General features: G+C 34.8%; 1 protein-coding gene across 1 annotated transcript in view; it reads left to right on the forward strand.

Annotated features, from left to right (window-relative positions):
* The window catches only part of LOC123562450 (caskin-2-like), a 65,190-nt gene extending 38,547 nt beyond the window's left edge, over positions 1 to 26,643 (forward strand). Inside the window, 9 exon segments of the mRNA XM_053537530.1 lie at positions 1,853 to 2,032; positions 11,606 to 11,800; positions 15,645 to 15,755; positions 17,097 to 17,198; positions 17,640 to 17,778; positions 19,446 to 21,407; positions 21,409 to 21,567; positions 22,641 to 22,713; positions 25,911 to 26,643. Of these exon segments, the coding sequence (XP_053393505.1) occupies positions 1,853 to 2,032; positions 11,606 to 11,800; positions 15,645 to 15,755; positions 17,097 to 17,198; positions 17,640 to 17,778; positions 19,446 to 21,407; positions 21,409 to 21,567; positions 22,641 to 22,713; positions 25,911 to 26,028 (3,039 nt within the window). The 3' untranslated portion in view covers positions 26,029 to 26,643.
* Positions 26,644 to 27,259: the final 616 nt, after the last annotated feature.

Raw genomic sequence — 27,259 nt, forward strand, 5'->3', positions numbered from 1 at the left:
TGGTATTGGGTGGAACCGTTAAATAGTTGAGTTGTGACCTTGACCTTAAGCTGACAGGGGTGAATTTTGAATTCTGCACATTGTCTTGATAAATAGAATATTACAGCCAAGTCATATTAAAATCCTTCAAGGGGTTAAGGAAATACTGAGCAGACATATTTGTTGCAATATGGGCATTTGTCAGAGTCGCATTTGTTGCTGTTTGGATATTTGTCAAATTTACATTTTGTTGCTGTGTTGACATTTGTCAGAGTTACATTAAATTTTGTTGAAATCTTGACATTTGCAAGAGCTACATTTGATGCAGTCTTGATGTTTAATAATGTTTAGTAATCTTTGCAACTCCACCTTTGTCATTTTAGTTTCATATACTTGACAGTAGACAACATGTTGTGGTCAGAACTAAGAGTCTTAGAACTGTATCTTACATATAACATACAATCTTTTCCTAAACAGTTGGTCTCGTGCTTTTGTGTTTCTTTCTTTGTTGTATCATGCACATATGTTTCTTTATAAGTTATCTTGCACATTTTGTTTCTTTTCAAAATGCCTCATTCCGTAATGTTTCTTTCCAAGTTGACCCATGCACTAATGTTTCTTTCTGATTTGTCTAATGCACTTAATGATTGTTCTAAAGTTGTCTTTTTGGCTTAAGTCGCTTTCTAAGTTGTCTTTGTGCACTTGAATTTCTTTCTAAGTTGTCTTATTCATCTGTGTTTCTTTCTAAGTGTCTATAAATATTTCATAGATATCTTTGTTCAAAGTTTTTTGGGTTTTTTTAAAAATGATCAGAATATCAATAATTTATCTTGAGAAGTTGTCTGCCAAGTTGTCATTTTAGGCACTTTTTGTGTGTTTCTAATTGACAAAGCCGTTAGAAATTTGTATGTCACTCACTGTCTTTAAATCCAGAACAATGCATGGAGACAAACAATTACTGTAGGTGTTCAAGCTGACAACCATCGATGAGACAATCACTGTAATGATAGTTTAAGAGGCCATATATTCCAATTACAAGTGACAAACCTAATGTCTTTGAAGAGTGTATTAAATGTTTTTGGAGAGGATTAATAGAAATAGCCGCAGCTACAAGTGCCATATGTTCTATGTTAAAGCCAATCAGCAGTGTGATAGGAATGCTGTCAGATTTCATGTTCAGGAATTACCTGGGTATCCTGATACAATGTATACTTCTGACAATCAGAGGAGAGTTTGTTTTCAGATTGTCAGTCATCTGTGTTGTCAGATTGTGCAGTATCTGTCTTATCGTTTTATACTTCTTTGATAACATGGCAAATGTTTTCATTCATTCAGACTTTTATTGATATGGGTAAATGATTTACTTGCTGCACAGATCTGCTGATTGCAAGGTATTTATTGTAAATGGTTATAGTTTTGTACTTGGTTACTTTTCCATCTTACTGGCTTACTGGTATGTCTTACTATATTATTGAGGACTTGGACAGATTCGCTACTTTTGTTATTAATCTTAAGATTGTCTTTAACTATGCTATGTGGCAAAGTGTTCGCCTCTGGTCTTAGATGATCCTTTAGTCTTGTTGCCACATTGATCCACCAACTTCTTAAGGTCCTTGGAGTGATCCACTTCAGCTGCCCTATAGTATAGCCATACCTGAATGTCTTCTAGATCTGCTAGTTTTGGACTGTAATGGATTATTCAATACCTTTTGCTTTCATTTCATTAGATATTAGATATATAAGATTAATATAAAATTGGACTACATTTGTTTCAGATATACTCGCATGCAAGCACACTGTGTGGTTTTACATTTGCCCTGTCTTGCACTCAAACCAAATTTTGTAATCACCTACATGTATTGTATATTTTCAGAATTTGAATGGGAAGGTGATTGTGAACCATATTGGTGAACATTGCTATGTGGATAATGTGGAACCGGCGTACCAGAACTCTTGGGACATGAGGTCCTCTAGTCCAGCAGGAAGTAACCGGAATAGTGCCGCCAGCAGTGACAGCGGGCGTGGTCTGTCCGCAAACTACCTAGATCCAAAGGTGAGAGACCGAGTTGATACACTATTATGTGTTTTATGTTACCAAGTTCGAATAAGCATAGTGAGTTTATAATAGCTTAGTAAAATAGAAAAGTGAATTTCTACAAGAATATATTACCACAGAAATATATTTTATCCCTTGCAGTGTTTTTTCAAGCATTTCTGCAATACCACTGCAGAAGAACTATAAGAGCTTAAAGCAATGTTACTTTTTACAGACCTAAACTTGTTGAATATTCTGCAGACAATTATCACAGTATGGAAGATATTATGAAGTCACCTGGAACATTGGATATTTGTTCTGGCACAAGAATATATTTGTCTGGGGAATGTTTTATATCAGAAAATATCATTGAAATGAAATAATAAACTGTCACTTTTGGTAGGTTTCCAGTTGATGTTGGTGTTTTAATTGTCTGCTTGGGTTTTTATGATCCCCTGAAAGTAATATTTTGTTTTTCTTCTGGACATTTCCTTAAATTATGAAGTCCAGCATTTTTTTTCCATTATTTATTTCCACCCTCTGTGCTTTCTTGATATTTTAATTACATTTACGTTATACCTCACCAGAACTTACATATTTTTTAATTCAGATATAAAGAAAACATTAAGCAATGATTTTCATTGGCAACTTTTATATCTCAATTAAGTATTGTACGCACTGTATATTGAAAATGCATTTGATATCAAAAAGGTTTTGAAAAGAATTAAACTGGCAGTACTTTATCTATAACATTGAAAACATGGAACAGACAATCTATTTGATATTTATCGTTCATAATATAAAAGCATTGGAAATGTCTTTGATATTCATTTGCTTCTGAAAACATGTAACAGGTAACATTATATACCCTTCTCAAATGCGTTCATTTGATTGGTCGAAAGGGGTGTATGCGCGGGTCTGCAAAAAGCGATATGACCCGCAAAATATCACTTTTTCTTATATGTATGAAATATGAGCCAGTCAAATGAGTGCATTTGAGATGGGCATATAATATAACAATTATAGACTTATGTTTCGGTCAGTATGTTTTTACGGACCTATAAAAATGATATTGACTTCGGACTGCATCCTCGGTCAATATCATTTATACAGGTCAGTAAAAACATATATTGACCGAAACAATTAAGTCAATAACTGTATAATATCTTTGATATTCACAGAGCACTGAAAACATGATGTAGACTATGTCTTTGATATTCATAGAACATTCAAAACATGGAACAGACTATTTTTGATATTCATAGAGCATTCAAAACATGAAAAGTTACAATATCTGATATTCAAAGAGCACTGAAAACAAAGTAGACAATGTATTTGATATTTGTTCAGAATTGAAAACAAGTGAAAGACAATATCCTTGATATTCATAAAGAATTGAAAATATGTGAAAGACAATATCTTTGATATTCAACATGTAGTAGACAATATCTTTGATATTCATTGAGCACTGAAAATATGTGAAAGACAATATCTTTGATATTCAACATGTAATAGACAATATCTTTGATATTCATTGAGCACTGAAAATATGTGAAAGACAATAGCTTTAATATTCATTGAGCACTGAAAAAATGTAATAGACAATATCTTTGATATTCATTGAACACTGAAAATATGTGATAGACAATAGCTTTAATATTCATTGAGCACTGAAAAAATGTAATAGACAATATCTTTGATATTCATTGAACACTGAAAATATGTGAAAGACAATATCTTTAATATTCATTGAACACTGAAAACATGTTAAACAGACAATATCTGTGATATTTATTTAGCATTGAAAATATGTAACAGACAATATCTTTGATATTCATCAAGCAATATGTCCTATAGATTTTTCTGCTATTGTAATGCACAAAGACCAAATGATGGAATAAATGCATAAGAAATGGCATCAATTTCCAAGTCCATTAGTATGACAAAGATAGAGTCTGTGTCCAAAGATTTACTGTGTAAATAATATTTCTGATGAGTGGGTGTTTGTTGATATTTGAACTAATTTAGCATGGAAATTGTCAAAAAGAAGCGCTGATTATAAGACTGATAGAGCATGGCATAAAATTCCACTAAAATTGGTATGTAATGTTATATGTATAAAAGGGAAATGTGTGTTTTTCTGCATAAAAGTTATCATAGTTCTTGCTTAGACATACTGAGTTCATTTGGCATGGTTTTAAAAAATTGAGTTATACATTAAAAAGCTGATTACTTGAAGTTGCAAGAGAAAGAGCCAAATTCTCAAGTTATCCAGGATTTTGAGCAGACCAAACAGAAATTGTAAGGAAAACGGCCGTAGACCACATAAATTGCTTGAGTGAGACCTTGTGTTTGATCCATTGTGGCTCGAGAGTGAGCGATGTTTCAGTGTACATATATATAGATCTCAGTTCAAAACTTTTTTTCATTAAATTTTTCGTCAAGTTGACATAGATTAAAAAAACAATGAAACATACAGCTTCATGGTGAACGAAGTATGGAAAGACTGAAATGCCTACCTCCTACAACATGAAATTTTATCTTAAAATATCCCATTAATTACTGATGTCATATTCATTTGATATATGAATTATGTCAGGAAATATAGTGTCCATTACTTTTCACAAGTGATTTCCAATAGGAAAACTTTCTTTACCAATATCGTCAAGATATCTGTGATAGTTTTACTTAATCAATATCATTCTAGAGTAATTGTTCCTCCATTTCTATGGGTTCAGTATACGTTTGTATTTTGCATTTGACAAGTGGCGTCTTTTATTAGATGCCTTGATTGGAACTTTTGATAGTTTATTGGAAGATATGAGTTTGGAGTCATTATAAGTGCCAAATTCGCGTCTCCGGAAAGTTTCTCAGTTGCAGGTTTTGTGCTGATTCGGAATTATTTCAGAAGGCGGTACGGTAATAAAAAACAAGGTCTTACGAATTGGAAAATATAATTTTTGGATAATTGTAACGGATAATGTAGAATAAGCTAAAGAAATTTTTGCTATTTTAGCAACAGAACATGCAAAATCGTGGATTTCAATTAAGATAAATTTGTCATTTTGCAAATTGGAATTGACAGTACATACAGATATATTGTAAGTGATTATAATATAGTAGAATAGAGTATATTCTGTGGCTTAGAAGTGAGTTATATACTCAGAAGTATAACTCTTATTGCAAAAGTTGCTTAGAGTAATTTGGATCTAGATTTTTTTGGAAGTTTGTACCTTTCTTGTTAGTGAGGGTTGTTGTTAGGTCATATGGAGACATTCCAGCTTTTTTCAGACTAGATATGGCTCTCGGCATTATTATAGGTAAGTGTGGGTGTCTTTGTAGAATACTGTTCTGGCTAGGTTGCTTACTGGCTTTAAAAAATCTACTTTCCAAATGTGGTTTTGAGTAGAGGGTTATACAAATGTGGTTTTGAGTAGAGGGTTATTTAAGAAATAATATATCTCATTTAGTGATTTGCTCTTGAATAAATCATTGTTTGGAGTTCAGATGCGAAGGAATTATATCACGAGGGTGCAGCCCGAGTGACATAATAATACGCATCTAAACGACAAACAATGATTTTATTCAAGAGCAAATCACTAAATGAGATATATTATTTCAATTCTAACACGTTACCAAAGACTTTAAAGTACATCCTTGATGGCATTCATTAAATATTGGCCCGTTTTCAATTGGTTTCTTTTCCAGTGCGCCGCTATGCCGTTTGACGCTATGACGTAATAATTGTGCCGTCAGAACAGTTAATTGTTGTATAATAATTCATTGTTTTCAGCCTTCTTTGTTTAATAGGAAAATGAATCTGATCGTGTTAGAATTCATTATAATTCACTGACATTTCAATCACTGGTCCAAGTGATGTATGTGAACATGATATTAACCCTTACCCTGCTAAATTTCTATAATGAGCTTGTCCATCTTCCAATTTGGACTGTACCATAAGCTGTTAAAAGGGGTGCTTACCAAAAAGATACTAGCTGAATAGTGAACAGTGCAGATCATGATCAGACTGCATGGCTGAATAGCGAACAGTGCAGATCATAATCAGACTGCATGGATGTGCAGGCTGATCATGATCTATACTGGTCAAAAAGGCAGAATTGAATCGTGTCCAGAATGGTAATGAAGGTTATATTATAAGTACTACATATTGGCAGCATGTTCAGAATGCAAAGCCATAAAAAAAAAACACATAGACTCCATGCATGCATTAGATTCTAAAAAATCCTTTTGAAGTCAAAATGATTTGAAATACAAATTTCATGTGGTATGAGTTACCATGATGGAGTATAATCAAGTCATGATTTAATATGATAGCCTCTTGATTTTTTTTTAAAATCTGCAGTTCTTTCTCAGTTTCAGTTTTCTTTTGAATCACGTCCAGACATTCTCAAGAAAAAAACAACAAGAAAGTAGAAAAACAACACATGTTAGCTGTCTGTGCATATCTCGCAGTAACTGATTTTTCACTGCTTTTCCCTTGTATATTTGATTTCACGTAATTCATGGTGCAGCTGATTACATATGCAGGTGCTTTTGAAAGTGAAGTAGGTTGATTGACAATGCATGAAATTCAGTCTTTGATGAGGATGTTTTTTGTAAATCAATGGACTGTGAGATTGAATATTTATTAGATGTTAGTCTGCAACCTGCTGGTTGCTTTTTAGACCAGTGTAAATTGACAGTCTATATGGTGAAAATAATGTCCGGATTTACATTTCGGAGGGTTTTCGTGATTTTGTCAGAAATTTATCTTTAATATAGGTACATGGTATTTGATGTATGTTTCGTATTTGTACAAGATGTAAGTCGGGAAAAACATGATGAACCCTCTCAAATGAAAGTACATTTTGTATGTATGTCACTGAGGCAAAAGACAAGTTTTTATCATTTTACTATGAATTTTTTATAAGTGATATAACTGTTTTACATTCTTTGATGTACAGTTCGGATTTAGGCTTTACCAAGGGTGCTGTAAAGTTGTTTTCTATTGGAATATATGGATTTTGTTTCTTGAAATATTTCTATTGAAATAGGATTTTATGTTTTTTTCTGTTTGACTGTGTTGTGGGGGGGGATGAGGGGGCATAAATGTTTTTATTAGCTATTTTTAATCAAGAAACGTTCAAATATTTGTTGTAGTGTGATAAAATCTGTTACAACACTTCTCATTTGTAAATTATCGGGAATACTACATGGAATATTTTTTAATCATGATTGAATATTACTGAATTATTTGACGTTCTCGAAATTACAGCCTAATGTAAAAATTTGTTCAGTTTGTATTCAAATATTTGCCAGTGGATATAAAACTACATGGTCGTCTGTGATGCAATATGGATGGAATTTCATGGACTGATTAAATTTACATGAAGAGGAAAAAAGAGAAGGAAGATAGCATTAATAAAACTGTCTTGTGGTTCCTGTAATGAAATAGTTCTGTTTTTAAGATTGGGGAATTTTGAAAGTCTTAACTTTTAATGCTTGTGTTAGAGGGAAATAATGAGTTGCTGAAAGCATGATTTGTTAATAATGTATACATCAAGTTGTACCTCGTAAATAGATGTTATTTACAGAGGAACAGGTTGGTGGACGTTAGGAAAAATGCATGTTGTGAAGCCAGTACCCCTGTGAAAAGTGAACTTGATTAACCGTTTCTGAATTTTGCAAATAAAGTTGCAATGCATGAAAAAACATTACAGATCAGGTGGGTCAAACAGTATTATCAAGGCTTGCTGTTCTATTTCACACACTTGCTACTGGCCTGAACAACAAGACAGCATCCTGTGATAGGTCTCCTTACCCGGTATAAGGTTAAAGATGTGCAGAAGTCATGAAAGAGTTATTTATTAAGTTTTTTGTAACAATCGATCTAGTATAAATTTCAATAAACTTGAACCTTTGATTTTCCTAGTAAGTAAAGTTATATGTGTATATATTAAATATATACTGCTTTACAACAAACTGCAGTTCTAGTGGCGCCATCTACATAAAAATGGTCACAGTCGATGGTGGTTTACTGTAAGTAAATGACAAATGATGATTCAAGATGGCATATTGACCAGATACAGCCGTAAGGAAAAAGAGACTTAAGGGACAGATTATAGACATTTTGGCATTCAGGAACGGTTTACTGGGAGCAATTCACTACAATTTCAAATTGAACATCAATTATAATTATACAATATTTGTCTTGTTTGATATTCCCTCCTCTGTAACTAGACAGTTTTTACCTTATATGTTTGTGTTTGGGTTTGTTGTTTTGTTGTTTGTTCATATAATATTTTTTGTAAGTTTTGGAAGAGCTATGGATATCCTATGCTATGATCAGGGGTGAGGGCTTTGGTTATGGTTATTCTCATAACCGTAAGTTATCATCATATGACTTTTTCTGGTAGATGGGTCGCAGAGAATATAGGTATGTTGGGTTAAGAGCCATAGGTGATACAGACAGAAAACTTGGTACCTCGGTCATGTATGGAGTACTGCAGATGCTTGGTGTACCTCTATGTTAAAGATGGCCTTCAATATTTTGTTTAAGTCAGGACTTTTTGAACTGATTACTTATGCTGAATGGATGAAGAAAGAAAAAAAAACAGACAAAAAAAAAAAGCAAACAAATTTAACAGACACAACTGGTATGATAATCTTTGCATGAAAGAGGAAGTCTTTGGGTCTACACCTTAGAGAGATAGCTAAAGCTTGTTTTGGCTATATGAATTGTATTTATCAGACTCCTGTAATGGATATTTGGTGTAGGTCTCCTCGGGGGACATGTAAATGCAACTTGCTGTAATCTTATTATGGGGCTTTCTCCCTCCCATTCTCATTAATTAATCTTCCAATATCCTTAATTGTGTTACATTGGTCTTTTAAACCTTGCATCATTGCATTCCAAGGGTTTAAATGTTCCTTCATAAATAATTCCTCAGGCAAATTTAGTTCAGTAAATGTTGGAGATGGATTAATGATTTCTCCCTTGTATATTTGTTACTGTGCTTACTTTGGCAAAAAAGGGATCATTCATTATTCAGAATTACTTGTAGGTCCGTAATAAGTCATCAAGTAAACATAATTTAGTGCTCAATATATGTACTGGAGTAGAGAGAAAATTATTTTGCATTCGACTCGCAGTAAGTAAAAATTCGGAGTAGAATAAATACGTTTTGACCAGTAAATAAATTCACAATAAATAAACTAGAACTAGTTTGAAAACTTAAGGTAGAATATTTGATTAACATTGGAAGTATGTAGGACTATTTTTAAAAAACAAAACATCACATTCACGAGTATTTATTTTCATGCAAGTAAATCATATAGAGAGAATATAATATTATACCACGATACTAATTACAAATTTTTGTTATATGTGTTGATTAAGTACCTAAACAGTCAGTTTCTGCAAAAAAAAAATCCAAAACCAATTTAAGTCAATTTTTAAACTCTTTATGTAATATATATTATAGATTGTAATGGGAAAAGTTGACCCTGGAGCAATCATCGAAGATATTGATCATTGATAGCATGTTTTCACAGCTATTCCATTGCTAAGGCTATATCAAGCATAGCATGTCTCTCCTAACAGTACATACAAGTTGCATGTTCCTAGAAAATTGAAGCAGACGTCAGTTTCTTCTTTGTTTTCTGTTTTTTGCTAGATAATTACACTAAAGTGCTGGAATTAAACAAAATGGTGTATAAATGTAGAAATTCGTTAGCTTGAAACAGGTAAATTTGTTTATTCAAGGGTGGAATTCGACAGTTTTCAGAAACTTGGAGGAGGGGAATTTTAAGGACCGTAAAGAAGTAAAGAAGCGCAAGTCTTCAGGAAACAGGTTTAAGAATTCTGATTATGATTAGCAAGAAGCATCATGGGAAATCAGTTTTGTCAGACTGTGTATATTTTTTTCCGCCACTTCTGGATTTTGTGCGATAAGATTGCATCATAATTGGAGTACCCTGTTGTTTGTAAGGACTTGTAGTCATAAATCTGATGCGAGAAAGTGCAAACTATGTGAAAAACCCGCCTTTATGTCCATTTTCTGTGACAATTTACAGTTTACGAGAAAATGAAAACATCTTCGTCTGTTAAATAAACTCAGTCTGAGACAGTTCATGTTGCATTGTGACGATAATTATTGCACTAACAGCTACCGTAAAAAAAAGGCAACAAACTAATTGATATGAAATAGACAGCGGCTGACAGTATGAGCAGCTATTCAAAACACTCCAAGAATGTTGAAAGTTCTGCAAACCTTAAGTAATATAACAGAAAAACGGAATATACAAATGAGCATTTTTGAAATCTCCGAGGAAATATAGTTCTAATGTTGAGCATTTTTCTAAATCTCCATAGAAATATTTCTTGCAATTCCGATGGCTCTGAAATAAAGTAGTCCCTGCATTAAGAGCTGTTAACCTAGTTCCATTTACTTTAATAATAAAAGATACCGATGTTCAGCCATTTTTTTTCAAGAGTTATCGTAAAAATCTCAAGTGCTATTGTGTGCGTCCTGGATAGAATATAAAAAAAATATTGACATTGCTGAAACTGGACCCTGAGTTTAGGATAAAAGATAGTGGGAAGGATTACAAGTGCCGGGATTGTTTTCCTGCCTTAGAAAGGTTAGGTATTGATGAATTTCTATTTAAAGAGGGTGAATTGATTAAATTTGCTCATTTGTAATATAAAGAAGGGTGATAAATCAAAATGTGAAGTAACTGTGGTGTCATTGAGAAAAAAAAATTGAATGGAATGTGATAACTTTAATAAAATAATAAGATACAGAGGACATGGTATTCATTCTTTGAGCAGTGGAACTGATGTTTTTGTAATGCATTTTAGTCAGCAAAGAAATTTTGTTGCTATTCACAGTTAAGTCAGGAGATGGTCAGCAAAATTTTGGAAATTTGTCAAATTTTTAGATTGGTTTGGTACATGATTCTGGTTTTATAGGTAATTTTCTTGTTAGGATAGCATCAGCGGGAAATGTTTGTTGACCATTTACTTTGTTTGCTGCGATAACGAGGTTGATTGAACTGTCATGTGCGGGCATTTCACTTGATAGATCTTTGAGGGGTGTTTCACTTTTGGACACATGGCTCTATGTTGACTGACCATTGACTTGAGGTAGTTATTCCGGCAGTGCCTTAATTGGTATTGAAAATTTGTTGTGTAATGTTACTAGTAGAGTATTAGTTTAAGTTATCAGTTCAAGTTAAGTTTTCTGAGAACTTTCTAGAATGGAAATACTATTTGCACCTTCTGATCCTGTGTTTAATTGACAATGTCGAGCATTTTTTTTTTTTAATAATGCTTTCGTTATATTTTCATTATAATACCTTAAGCAGAAAATATAATTTCTTTGGGAAGTGTGATTAAATATGAATGGTAAAGATATTTAGTGCATTTTCATAATTTCTTACATTTCTCATATCAGTCTTTTTGACATTAATGTGTGCTACTATTTGAGGTTTGAATCAGGAAGAACTACACCTGAAAGAGTAATTTCCTCACAGATTGTATAGTTTACTATCTATTTGCTTTTTAAGATCTCTTTTTATGTATTTCAGGTTCACCACAACTATGTCAATGTTCAGGTGAATAACCAGTACAGATTGTCTGGTACCAGTTATGAGAGTGGTGTCTCATCACGACAGAGCTACCACAGTACATCGAGCTCCAGTGTGGGCAGTCTAGATCGACTCGAGGAGAGCGGGTACTCTAGTCAGATCAACGTGGCGGAGCTTTTCCAAGCTGGTGTTCCGGTAATGCTTCAATTTGTTTTTAAATGTGAAGGATTGGGTTAAACAAGCTCTTTTAACACACCGAAAGGGATGTATTATGTGATGCAATTTTATTTCTTCTCAGTAACTTAACAATATTTTTATGGGAAGTGGATGGCCCCATTTTGAATTTGAAGTCAATACAGCTAAGGTCAAGGTCACATTGACTTTAAGTACAAAAAACATTTACTGGTACTGATGATAAACCAGAACAGAAAATGAGGTTTTTTACCAGTAACTTTTTTATTTCTGCAATTTGTAATCAATGGTTGGTATCAAAATAAAGCTTAACATTTGCTGAAAACTTTACACAATTCAAATTTATATTTAGTTAGCAAACTCACACGAAGTGAGGCCCTGAAAGGGGTTTGTAAAATGGGGACTGTGCAAAGGTTGACTGATGATAAATTGGACCACTTTGTAATTTACAAAATTTTCTTCGTAGTATTATATTGAAACTTTCCCCAAAAAGCTGCAACAGTCATTCCTGATCAAGTAATGAAAAGTGACCCAATGTCAGGCCTTCATGTAGCGACAGTGAGCATGCACAAAAAACACCCTCTTCCCCAATAATTTTGGATAAATATTTTTTATACAGATAAATGTAAGTCATTTATTTATACAGAATATTTACCAATTATTTTGTTTTTATTTACACCAGTTAGTGTTGTAAGTGGAAACTATTAGATGGTGAGTTCAATTTTATAAATAACCGATTACAATTGAATATTTCCAAGGTGGTCGACTTTATCCTCTGTCCGGGTTTATCATCAGTACCAGTATGCTGAGAATCTTTAGAAAGCCATGACTTATAATCCTCAAACTTAGCAGGAAGCACATCAGTCATGTGTAATACATGACTCCAATTGATTTTGAAGTCATTGGGTCAAAGTCAAAGTGACTGTGCCATTTAATAAGGTTAGAACCCTTGACCTATAATCCTCAGATTGAGCAGTTTTACTGGTAGTGGACATTGAATGACCCAAAATGATTTTGAGGTCAAAGGTTAAGATCACAGTGACTGTACAAAAAGAACATTTGCATCAGACTCCTCATGATTCTGAGGTTTCTTAGCAGAAGGCCTTGGTCACTGCCCTGCTAGTATATGATCAGATGGACATATCATTTGATGGTGCATGTCATTTATATGTTTGCAATTTAGTGTCAGAAAGCTTCTTAACCTTTAGCCTGCTGACGGCAAGTGAGCCTACCTTTGCGACCAGTGCAGACCAAGATCAGCCTGCACTTCTGTGCAGTCTAATCATGGTCTGCACTGTTCGCAATTTAGTCAGTAAATTTTCAGTAAACACCCCTTCGAATAATAAGTGGTATTGCCCAAATTGAATGACAGAGCAGTCCATTTTAGAAATTTAGCAGGGTAAGGATTAAATTGCTTCTATATTTCTGTATCTTTTGCTCGACTCAGGGGTACTGATTTTATATCAAATCTCTATGTAGGATGATTAGAAATAGATTTTGGGAGAATATCAAAAGTTCCTAACTGAAGGTCAAGGTCACACAGCAGTCAAAGCCCTAGAAGGTCTTTTACATGCACAAAAAAGAAGGATTTTAGAAAAACTGTTTTTAAACATTTGCCACATTAACTTGTGTCTCTGGTGCAAGTTGTAGCTCATGAACCAGAATAGGATTTTTATGTTTGATCAATATCTTTACCTAACCTATTCTGTGTTGGTGTGCCATAAAACCCAAATAAATAAGTAAACAATATCTTTACCATACTGTGATGCATACAAAATTGATTTTAAATTTGTTACATGTCAGTCCAGCTATAAGAAGCAGGAATATTTGTGAGAATGGCAATGTATTTGTTTATCTCATATCTTTTTTCCTCTGGAATCACCCAGAATTATGCATCAATTCATTGCCAACAGCCAAAAAAACAAAAGGTCAAATCTCTAAGGATTATATTACAAACAAAAAAAGCCATACTAATTGACCTGTTTGGTCGTCAGCATTTTCGCAAACAATGCGGAAATTGACAGACAACCATCCCTTGGCTCAATATTACATTGATTTTATGCATTAAAGCCATACTGTAAAGCCTTATAATGGTAATACTGTGGATCAGGGATTAATGCCTCCCATCTTCACTGTAATTAAAACAATAGAATGTCTAGACATTGTATGGAGACACTTGATGGTTTAATGCAACAATGTCTTATTAAACGGGGACAGGAGATGAGTCACAGGCTTCAAATAAGGCGGAGGAAAATGAATGGTCAGGTTTTTAGGGGCACAAAATACAAGACTATTTTTACTGTAGGTCTTGAAAATTGCATTGCTCAGAAAATGAAACAGGTCTGCCTTTTACAAGTAGGTAGATATAAAGGTTGATGTTAATTGGGCATAATTGGCAGTAGATATTAAAGGAAGATTTTTATGACTTCTGTAATTCACTTTAACTTGAAAACTAGTCTGGGAAATTGAAACAAAGGGAAAGAGGAGTTGTTGTCATTATTTTGGTTCAGTCTCTGTATTTTAACCTTTACCCTGCTATATTTCTAAAATGGACTGGTCCATCATTCAATATGGGCAATATCACTTATTATTCAAAGGGGTGTTCACTGAAAATTTACTGACTGAATAGCAAACAGTGCAGACCAAGATCAGCCTGCACATTCCGTCTGCACTGGCCGCAAAGGTAAAACCACTTGCCACCTGCAAGCTAAAGGTTAATGTAGTTCTGCATGTTCGGATCAAAAAAAAATTTCTACAATGTGGAATTTGGTTTGATTTAGAAACTTGCAACCTTAACTATACTGACGCATAATTCTCTGACAAAATTATTATTACCAGCTTTGTCACATAATTGTGACTGGATTTTGTCTGTGCCATATAAGCTGTATGATAACCCTGGTACTGTGTAATGTGCAGTGTTTACTGCTTTTCACTTCCTGTAAAAGATCAGAAAATCAGACGGCAGGAGGAAAATCGATAGACAAATAACCTGTAATAGTTTTGTTTTTGACATACAATAAGTGCAAGATTATTCTAGAATTTACATTACAGACAAACTGATATTTATCTCAGTGAAGTAACTACTGTAACATTCTAGGACATCAATCAATTTTCATTGGTTCTCGGCAAGTAAGCTACAGTAGTGGTAAATGATGAATCTACCTTTCAATAACTGGTATAGATATTATTCCATTTTCTCCTTAATCTAAATTGTAGTTTGAAAGGGAATTATCATCTACCATTTGGCTCCCTGTAGCGCCAAGTTTTTTTCAAGACAGGAATACCAATAATATTTAGTGCGGTTTTCAAGTTCCGTATTCTTGCATATTGCTAACAGTCTTGTAATGTTTTGATGACAAATCGAGACAGAACAGTAATGCTGAAGTTGTTGCTGTAAATTAGTGAAAATATTTTTTTCAGTAGAAACTCTATTAAACCAGAACCCCCATGAAAAGGGCAAACCCTCCAAACTGAACTAATGTTTTGGTATGGAATAAAATTCTTTCTGTTAGAGTTAACTCTTCTTAAACAGTAAACCTCTTAGGTCTAAACTTCTAGTTATTTGGATGAGAGTGTTTCTACATTTATTTTTTGGTCTGGTCTGGATCCATGCTGGTCGCAAAGCCACTATGTTGGTTTTCTCATGGCACGGCTCATTCATTTTTTGGTGTTGTGTGGCTCCACTGTACCACTTTCATTCCTGCTTTCATTGTTTACAATTGTTACCAAGGTAGTTCTACCAGTCAGGTTTACATCAAAGTCATTGAAGTTAACTTAAGGGTATTTGGTAAAAAGGTGTTATATGTTACAAAATTGTCAGTAAATGTAACGATGTTTATAATTTCAGGACCATGAAGTGCTGCGGGCCTGGCTGAGGGATCTCAACTATGAAGAATATTACCAGAATTTTCTGACGGCGGGGTATGACATGCCGACAATCACACACATGACTCCTCAGGTAATAAAACTAAATTGTTGCTGTATCTTAGATATTTTGTAAATTTTCTTAAAATCTAGTTTGTCCTGTTAGGTCTATAGAGCACTTTTCATGGAAAGTAAGTAGGAAAGCAAAAATGTATGATACTGAAGGTCACGAGTTCAGTTCCAGACTGAAACAGATGTTTAGAGTGGCGATTTTACAAAAGATAGAATTATTTTAATGCTAACATTGATGTCCAATGCATACTTTGTTTGTTCATTTGAAAAGAGTGGTATTGCCTCCTATTCAAAGAGGAATCTGTGCAAAAACTTTGTTACAGAAAAGGTGAAACAGACAGTAGTTATAGCCTTGTTTTGATGCAATACTGATCTTCCTTGGAATGAAAAAACTTGATTAAAACATTTAATTATGCAAATCTAATTTTCTCTCAACCTGACAGATGATTAACTAAGTCTGTATCTAGGATATTCCCTTGTGGGATATGAACATTTTAACCAATTATTCATTTCCTATTTCATTATTTATGCTCGATAAAAGAGCTATTTTTGTCACTCGGAAGTTGGGATGTGATTTTATCTATATTCAAGTTGAGATAAATTTGTATATTTTAAAGTTGGCTGATAATCGTTACTATCTATAAGTGTAAACATATACCAGGATCTCAGATTTATTTATCACTCTGAGTAAGAAATAACCTTGTAAAAAAGATTGAAAATGAAAGTACATAAATAATCAGGCTTGTAAAAAGAAATAATTCGGAAGTCACAGGGTTTGATTATGTACTCTTTAAAGCTGTTTTTATTCAGGATGACGCAAGTGAACACTTGGCATTATTTCAGCCATGCAGGGGCGTTATATATTTGAGAGGCAAGCATTGCCAAGCCGATAACCTTAACCACTTGGAGACCTCCTCCCATCCTACTACATGCATGCATGCATACACCACACACACAAACACACACACACACGGCTCCCCTCTTCCATTAAAAACAGCAATCATGCATTTAATATATTCTTTAAAAAACATTAATAAAACAGTTTACTGCCCCCTTACCGTGCTGGACATGATTTATTCTGCCTTTGTGACCAGTGCAGATCAAGATCAACCTGCACATCCATGCAGTCTGATCATGATCTGCACTGTTTGCTATTCAGTCAGTATCTTTTTGGTAAGCACAGTTAATGGTACGTCCAAATTGAAAGATGGACAAGTCTGTTATAGAAATGTAGCAGGATAAGGGTTAAAACTCTTTATTTCTGTTGAAATGGTTGGTAATCAACTTTTCATAACAAAATTGATTACTCATTTTCTCATAAACTAATGACTATAATATTATGAATTACTCTGTTCTGTTATAGGATCTCACAGCCATTGGCATATCAAAGCCGGGTCACAGGAAGAAGTTAAAGTCAGAGATTGCCAGGCTCAATATACATGATGGCATACCAGACTTTAAACCGGTAAGTAAAGAATATTATTTTATGATAAAATCATGTAATTAACTTAGAAGAGGTACTCAAGATTGATTTGTCAGATCTGATTTGTTTGATTCTTTATTAAATGGTAAATTGCACAGGAATTGGAAATTATGATGGCACCATGGTTCAGGAATAGATCTTCAGACTTGTGACTTAAAGGATGTACTGTTTGATCCACAGTTTTTATCATTGATTTTTTTTTTACTTTTTAGCCCAATAAACATGTTTGAATGTAGACCTGTCATATAGCACAATTTATAGACAAGATAATATAATATTAGGAGTCATGTAATAATAGGTAAACTTCAATTTTAGTTGCCTGTACATGGGAACAGTAACTTAGCTTAAATGACAGTATTCTAAGAATGTTTTGAAATTTTCTTAGAAAGTTGTTTTCAAAGAAGTTACATTTTTTATTTTTAGAACGACCTCTATGATTGGCTGAGAATGTTGAATTTGGAGCAGTATTACAACACATTAGCCAATCAGGGCTATGATAACATTGACTATGTAACTGACATCATGTGGGAAGACCTAGAAGAAATTGGAATTCAGAGATTAGGTATGGTATCAGCTGTTCTAATAGTCATAGATATGTTTTATTGTTACTTAATGTTTCATAAAAATGGTCATTAAATCAGTCCATTTTGTAGGGAATCTCATTAAGTCACAGTACCTAGACTGGTCAATAAAGGTGTGTAGACATTTGTGCTTCCATGAAGAGAGAGAAAGGTTATATAGATGTGTGCTTCTTCATTCTTTATTCCTTCCAAAATAAGCAATATTTAGAACCCTTACAAACTATATATCAAAACTCTCAAATCTCAAAATCGCTTATCTCAAAATTTGGGCTATCTCAAAGACATTTTCAAATCCCGAAGACAAATATAATTTTAAGTCGAGTTTCTGTTATCTTGAAGTAAAATGCTCAATCCCTTGGAATTTGAGATACCTATTTTCAACTGTATATTTAAAGCATGTGTGTGTAGTCACATATATTTCCAAAATAGTTGTAATTTTCACCAAGTCAGTTTCCAAATATAACCCAGCTATCATCCACACCCATAGTTTCAAAAATCACCAAACCAAAACAATACACTTTGTGTAATGACTATTTCTTTTTAAATACTTTAAAATCATTTATAAACTGTATAAACCTTAATAGATACTTTTTAATGTAATCCAGTGAAAACCAAGCAACTCTGTTTTTGTTTTGGTGTAGTGTGGTTCAGACCCACACCCTAGATACATGTTAAATTATTAATGCAACGACATAACCACTTGGGCATTGACACTGATGAAATATATGGGTCTAAAACATCTACACACTTTTAATGGCAATTGAAGAGGAGGTTTCCATTTATGGATGGAATACCTCAGATCAGCTGCTTGTTAATTAGTTCACAAAGTGAAATTGAAATTTTTAATGTAACACACAACTACCGTAGTCTATGGAGATGTTTTGTTTTATATCCCCATTGGTTTCTATATAAAGTATCAATTTATTTCCATATCAGAAAGGTCTCCCAGGTGTGCCCTTACAATATTATCCTTTTGAACTTGAAAGCTTCTAAATTGATTTACATTGGAAGTAACACAGTTTCCGTCCTTTTATAAAATTGTCAGTATTAATGGCGCTATTTATAGATGGAAAATATGTCATAGATGTATTTCAAGATGGCCGACAGTTTGACTTGTAGGCAAAGATTAATGGATTTCAAGCATTATGATTAGGGTCCAGCCTGCAGGTTCAGCTCTGACAGTGTGTAGTGTATAAGACTGCCATACAAGAAGCTGCAAGTCCAGTTCCTGGATATGACAGTATTCTCTGCGGTAAATTTACAGAAGGCACTAAATCTGAAGTATTTTGTCCTTCCCAGATTTGTTAAATGACAATGGACCCACACATGTTAAAAACAAAACAAAAACGTTAAAACTGAAGATACACTGATGTCTTTTATATTAAAGTAGTACAAAGAATGATGCCTCTTCAAATTATTTTCCTGATGTTTGTTGAAGACAAAAAAGCTGATGACAAGTTATTTGATGTTTTGATTATCTGTGTTGCAGTGTCTAGACAAGCGATAAGGAAGTAGTTACGAAACTAAATTGATTCTTATTGTGAGGAAATTGGATTTTGTTTTTTGTAAATAATTATAAAGTTTATAAAAGAACTTTATGACAGGTGTCGGACTGCTAACTAATTGTATAATTATTGTATAATTTCAGGCCATCAGAAAAAGATAATGTTGGCTATAGACAGATTGAAGAGGATATTGTCGGGTACAAAGAGATTGTCGACAGTAGATGGTCGTGAGGCTACAGAAGTTCTTGAACCCCCTATGGCCAGTATACGGTGGTCGGGAGAGCGATCATCACCCCCGCCACCAGCTCCACCCCAGTATAATGAGCTTCCACCATACTTGAAGCCACGGCGGTCATCGTCTGGAGATAGTCTGAGTACCAATAGCAGCGGCGGAGAAATGAAGTCTTTAAGTCAGCCTTTGGAGTCGGAGTATGCTAATACAAGTAACATGCAGCAGAAACCTCCTGCTGTTGTGCCTATAAAGGTCAAAAGGTCAATGTCTCAGTCAGCTCCTAATGGAATGGCTGAGGGCAAAGAAAGTGGTCCTCATCAGAAAATGTGTCAGTCATTTCATGCGCCCCCTGACAGGACCTCCGATTATTCTGACAGGGAGAACACGCCCACAGGTGATGACAACTACCAAATGTCCAGTTCACCCATGGCAGGGGCACATCCTGTGGCACCTGTTGTTGCAGCCAAGCCGAAACCTGTAGCTATGATTGTTGCTAAATCAAAGCAGCCTAGCCGAGAAGGTTCGCCTGATATAATTGATATTGAAAAACATGAGGCTGAAAAGAATAATGATGGATATAAAAGCCCTGTTAAAAATCTTGAAGGGTTTAAGTATCCCCTTGCCACAAATGGTAGTTTGAAACGAAGGACCTCGGAAAATATATATGATACCCCGCAGACAGGTACACCAAGAACTGTGAGCAATTACGTGAATTATCCTCCAATGTCGATGCATCAAGTCCCAACAGGGCCAGTCAGTCCTTTACATGTGTCAACACAGTTCACGTATGCGTATCAGCAAAGTGGCTCACCCAGGAGCTCACAACAGAATTCACCAGGGGGCAGGGCTAAAAAGGCTCCGCCTCCACCACCAAAACGGAATGCTTCGTTACGTCATACTGAAACTACAAACAAAAATGGAACAGTTAGTCCGAGTCAAAATGTAACAACTTCTGCAAGCCCAGGTATAACCTCTGTGTTGTCCCCGCCCCCTATTCAACAGAAACCTCAGATATCCTCCCCTCAAGCACAGGCATTTGTAAATTGTGTTCAAAGTCTTTCAGAACGTTTTGGAAAGAAAAGTGAGGAAAATAGTGCTGGTGATAATCTTAGTTCAGACAATGAAGATTTACCTGCGGCACCACCAGTTGCCATGGAGATAATTGAACCAAAAATTTCAAATTATGGTTTGTTAGGAAAATCTGATAAAACTAGTTCAGGGGAGTATATGTTACAGCAAAGACTGAAACGGGAGAGTTCATCAAGTGCAAGTCCGACATCAAATGGTGTTGAAAGTGCATTTGGTGTTAAACTGCGTCAAGCCAAAACTGAGTCTCAGTCACAGAATCAGTCTGGGGATAGTATAGTTACAGTAAGCCAGTCTAGTGCAGTCATCTCACAAGACAGTGTTCAGGACAAAAATGGTGAAAATATACAAAATGCTCAAAATTGTGTTCAACAAAACTCAGATAGTGCAAATATTACCAAAGAATCAAGTGGTAAAATTAATGAATCAGAAAAACAGAGAAAAGACTCGACTGGAAGTGGAAAAGGAGAATTAAATCTAAGTTCCTCCACATCCAGTTTAGACTCAAACACTTTACCGTTTGCAAATGAAAATGTTGGCACAATAAAACAAAGGGCTCAGCAATCTAAACCATCTCTAGTCATGATATTGGACGATGGTAGTTCGGCATCACATGCTGAGGAGACAAGTGATCAAGCTTTTAATGACAATACCGATACAATTAAACGGACACCAAATAAGTTAGCGAAACCGCAGCAACAAACTGTGCAAAAATTACAGCAGCCAAAGTTGCTGCCAAAACCAAATCAACAAGGAAGTGGTCAGCTGCAGCAACAACAGAAGCCACAGTCAACAGCAGCAGCAGGTGACTGAACAGGAGCGACTTGCAGTGCAGCAACAAAAACTGGCACAGAATCAACAACAGAAGCCGCAGCAACAGTACAATGCCAGTGTTACAGCAAGTTTTGTACCTGGGGCTCAGTCTGCACCAAAGAATAGTTCAAAAGGTGGGTACAGTTTAACCCTTATGTCTACTGTCTTTCAAGGGAATCTTTAGGTTTCTGTCTTCTAATTATATAGTATTTGTACAAGTTTACAGCATCTAGTCATTGGAAAATGAAGCTTATTCAGATAAGATTCATTAAAAAGAAAGTAAAAAACTTGAATTTGTATACCAGTCACAAAATGCAGCCTTACCATTGGTCAGTCTGGTGCTGGGGATTGAGACTGGTCTTCATACTCCACTATAAAAGACCCTTGTGTTACTGATAAACTTCATCTCAGTCTAACATAAAATATACATTTTGTTAACATGTTTGGGGAAGTGTTCGTAGTTGTTAGTAAGTATAAAGCGTCGTTTAGAATTAAGTAGGTCACGTTTTTCATTTTGTAAACATTGAAATAATATGTTTTTAATGCAGATGGTAATGTGAGAATGCATGTGAAACATGGAATATAACCACTCAACATTATGAGTAATTATTTCTAATTCAGAACCTTTTAAAAGCTTTTAATCTGCAATCCCTTTGAACTTTTTGCTTCAAAGTTGCATTTCATTAAATTTTATTAGTTATTTACACTTTCTGTCGAAAATGTATAAATCTCTTTCATAACATGTGTCATAATTTTTGTTAAAATGCTGATGTTGTTAATTTTAATCCACTTGAAAACCAGTGTGAAATTTTGATAAATTTAGCTTGCATTTGCCCCCTACCATGAAATCCTATCAAATTTGGCATAATTCTTTCCCACTCACTTGAGTAAATCTGATTACCGCTTGTGCATCTGAACAGATGTGTGTCTATTGTATATAATGTGAAATCATTATCATTTGTAAGGGACTACTTTTTGTAGATGTTTGGGTTGCGTGATTTCATGAAATTAGGCCTAACAAAAAAGAATTTTACTTTTCACTCAAGTCCAGAAACCATAGAATCTTCAAGGTTATGTTCAGTAAATTGTTCCTTGGTTCGAAACCGATAAATTTCGCTGCATTTTGGATGTGCATCTAATTTTACGTATTTTTCCATTGCTGTTGATATTTTTTAAAATACAAACAAATATTTCTTTTAATTTGCAGAGTTAGTGCGTCCGTCTGTTCCCCAGAAACCTGCAGTAAAACCAGCAGTGTCTCCAAAACCACAAGCTAAAGGGTGAGTATGTTTCTGAATGATCATCGTAATGTCAACATTTAGGAAATTAGATATAGCAAAAGCAGCGGTGTGGAATTCCTATGTCCGACATGGGCTTTTTTGCCAACGGACAAGTAGATTTTTCATCCCATTTGCCCGTAGACAAGTGAAAATTTGTGCCAAAAATAAGAATACTTTACAGTATCACAACACTATTCTAAAAATAAAGCTTTTCCAAAAAACATGTTTTAATTAATTTAAACATGACTAAAAAGGCAATATTTACCAAGAAATTATTTCAAGAAGCTGTGGCCCTTGTGCATTTTTAGCTCATCTGATTTTTTGAAAAAAAATGATGAGTTATTGTCATCACTTGAGCGGTTGTCGGCGTCGGCGTCTGCGTCGGCGTTGCCTGGTTAAGTTTTATGTTTAGGTCAGCTTTTCTCCTAAACTATCAAAGCTATTGCTTCGAAACTTGGAATACTTGTTCACCATCATAAGCTGACCCTGTATAGCAAGAAACATAACTCCATCTTGCTTTTTGCAAGATTTATGGCCCCTTTTGTACTTAGAAAATATCAGATTTCTTGGTTAAGTTTTATGTTTAGGTCAACTTTTCTCCCAAACTATCAAAGCTATTGCTTTGAAACTTGGAATACTTGTTTACCATCATAAGCAGACCCTGTACATCAAGAAACATAACTCCATCTTGCTTTTTGCAAGATTTATTGCCCCTTTTGGACTTAGAAAATCAGTTTTCTTGGTTAAGTTTTATGTTTAGGTCAGCTTTTATCCTAAACTATCAAAGCTATTGCTTTAAAACTTGCAACACTTGTTCACCATCATAAGTTGACCCTGTACAGCAAGAAACATAACTCCCTCCTGCTTTTTGCTAGATTTATGGCCCCTTTTGGACTTAGAAAATATCGGATTTCTTGGTTAAGTTTTATGTTTAGGTCAACTTTTTCTCTTAAACTATCAAAGCTATTGCTTTGAAACTTGCAACACTTGTTCACCATCATAAGCTGACCCTGTACAGCAAGCAGCGTAACTCCATCCTGCTTTTTGCAATAATTATTGCCCCTTTTGGACTTAGAAAATCATTTTCTTGGTTGAGTATTATGTTTAAGTCAACTTTTCTCATAAACTATCAAAGCTATTGCTTTAAAACTTGCAACAGTTTTTCACCATCATAAGTGGACACTGTACATCAAGAAACATAACTCTATCCTGCTTTTTGCAAGAATGATGGCCCTTTTTAGACTTAGAAAATCATGGGTAGGACAATATTTCTATTACACAAAAAAAATCAGATGAGCGTCAGCACCCGCAAGGCGGTGCTCTTGTTTAGTGTATTATACAACTGATTCAAATTAAAACACACTTCTGTTATATTGTTTTGATTTTGATATGTCTAAAATAGTAAAACAATGGATCAGATATGGTAGCACAGTTTCTTGGTCACTATAATTAGACTGACAAGATCTTACCCTGCTAAATTTCTTTATTGAACTTGTCCATCTTCCAGTTTGGACAGTACCATTAACTGTTAAAAGGGGTACTTACCAAAAAGATACTGGCTGAATAGCAAACAGTAATAGCCATAAGGATCTGAGATGACATATGTTTGGCACTGGCAATTTTAGTTTAAGTACTATGTCTACAAGTATTTAAATATGTTTCATCAAGGCAGACGCAATTAAAGATCTACGTATTGCAATACATGAAATATGTGTTGACTAATGTACGTGTTGTAATTATTTGTTTGACCTTTGATTTCTTTCATATATGAATTATGTGACCTTTTGCCCCTACATATATTTATGTCTCCCCTAGGAGACATATTGTTTTTGCCCTGTCCGTCCGTCCGTCCTTCCGTCACACTTCATTTCCGAGCAATAACTGGAGAACCATTTGACCTAGAACCTTCAAACTTCAAAGGGTTGTAGGGCTGCTGGAGTAGACGACCCCTATTGTTTTTGGGGTCACTCCGTCAAAGGTCAAGGTCACAGGGGCCTGAACATTGAAAACCATTTCCGATCAATAACTAGAGAACCACTTGACCCAGGATGTTGAAACTTCATAGGATGATTGGTCATGAACAGTAGATGACCCCTATTGATTTTGGGGTCACTCTGTGAAAGGTCAAGGTCACAGGGGCCTGAACATGGAAAACCATTTCCGATCAATAACTAGAGAACCACTTGACCCAGAATGTTGAATCTTCATAGGAAGATTGGTCATAAAGAGTAGATGACCCCTATTGATTTTGGGGTCACTCCATTAAAGGTCAAGGTCACAGGGGCCTGAACATTGAAAACCATTTCCAGTCAGTAACTTGAGAACCACTTGACCCAGAATGTTGAAACTTAATAGGATGATTGGTCATGCAGAGTAGATGACCCCTAACGATTTTGGGGTCACTCTGTGAAAGGTCAAGGTCACAGGGGCCTGAACATGGAAAACCATTTCCCGTCAGTAACTTGAGAACCACTTGACCCAGAATGATGAAACTTAATAGGATGATTGGTCATGCAGAGTAGATGACCCCTAACGATTTTAGGGTCACTCTGTTAAAGGTCAAGGCCACAGGGCCTGAACATGGAAAACCTTTTCCCAATCAATAACTTGAGAACCTCTCGACCCAGAATGTTGAAACTTCATAGGATGATTGTTCATGCAGACTAAATGACCCCTATTGTTTTTGGGGTCACTCACGTTAAAGGTCAAGGTCACAGGGGCCTGAACATTGATAACCAGTTCCGATCAATAACTGAGAACCACTTGACCCAGAATGTTGAAACTTCATAGGATGATTGAACATGCAGAGTAGATGATCCCTATTGATTTTGGGGTCAGTCTATTAAAGGTCAAGGTCACAGTGGCCTGTTCATGTAAAATCATTTTTTGGAAATAACTTGAGAACCACTTGACCTACAATGTTGAAACTTAATAGGATGATTGGACATGCAGAGTAGATGACCCCTATTTATTTTGAGGTCACTTGATCAAAGGTCAAGGTCACAGGGGCCTGAACAGTGACTTGAGAACCACTAGGCCAAGAGTGTTGATGATCCCTATTGCAGCCAACCATCAGTGTCTCTTTGACTTTCGCTCCTGACCCTTATTGACTTCTTGCCTATAGGACTTTGCATTGGGGGAGACATGCGCTTTTTTACAAAAGCATTTTCTAGTTTACCTCTGTATTTCTTTTTCAGGCAAGTTGTAGCTGGCCAGAAGCAACGTTCAGGAGATGTTCTTAGTGAAATTGACAATATGCTACAAGGCCTAACTGATGAACTGGATGCTATGTTGGAATTTGATCTGGCTGAATGAAAATATAAATGGCGACTATTTATAGTTCTATCATTCAGGTTAACTGCTGAACAAAAGTCACGTGGTGACCCAAATATGGTCAAGGTTAAAAATCATTCTGCAATCAGAAATGACTGATGTGAAATAATACGCAGCTTTTTGACGTCTGCTGCTTTGAAATGACCTTGAAAGGTCAAAAAGTGCAATTTGATATGAACATTTTTGTGAAGGACAGGAGAAGTGCATTTTTGTCTCGCATATAACTGGAGATAAATGAAATGATATAAAACTAGTGCTGTGATGTATTGTAAATACAAAAGGATTGTGCTAGTCAAGGTTGGAGGAGAAGTTCAAGGTCAAAAGTGACAGGTCAAGGTCGGATGAAAATAATCTCTGATCATGAAAGCTTAAAATGGATAATTTAAATATGAATGTATGAACTTTTGTTTATGTGTTTACCAGGAAAATAATATCCATTTTATGCAGAAAGGAGGAATTCTTACACCAATCTTAAATTTTGATGTTTCTATTCAAACATTATAAAGGAAAAGTTTAAGGCTTTCTCATAAACTGGAGACGTGTTTAGATGAGAAGATATTACTAGTATGGATGAATTGAAACTTGTTTCTTAACCTCCTTAAGGTAGTTCTGCACGTTTGATAAACCGGAAGTGATGGCGTAACGTCATTTATCCGGAAAACGTAGAATAAAGCCTGGATTCGGCGTACGGAAATGAAAATAATTTTATGATTTAATCGAAACCTGTGAGTAAATTTATTACAATGGCACTATTGCTATATTTCTTAAGTCAAAATATGATATTTAAACATATGACACGTTAAAAAATTCATAAAAAGGTCTTAAAATTAGCGTGAAATGTCCGGTTTACTTTAATCTTGGTCAAATATCTCAAAAATAAGCACACGGACCTACACATTTTATTTCACCAAATTATAGGCCATATGTTTATTTACAACTGTAAGAAGTTTCATTAAAATCTACATTGTAGAAAAATTTCTATTTGCGAAAATGTTATGAAAGTTATGATTTTCCCATAGACTCCCATTATGAAATATTGCGTGAGGTCCAAATTTTTCAAATCAGTCTAGCAAAAAATCAAGCACACGACCCTATCTTTTTTATTTGCTGAATTTTCTAGGTATATTCTGAAGTTTTGAAAAATCAGTGTTTAATCAAATTCTACATTGTAGAAAAAATTTCGATCCAAACGTGCAGAACTACCTTAAGACAG

Source organism: Mercenaria mercenaria, chromosome 2 (assembly GCF_021730395.1).
Source record: "Mercenaria mercenaria strain notata chromosome 2, MADL_Memer_1, whole genome shotgun sequence".
In the NCBI taxonomy this organism is placed as follows: domain Eukaryota; kingdom Metazoa; phylum Mollusca; class Bivalvia; order Venerida; family Veneridae; genus Mercenaria; species Mercenaria mercenaria.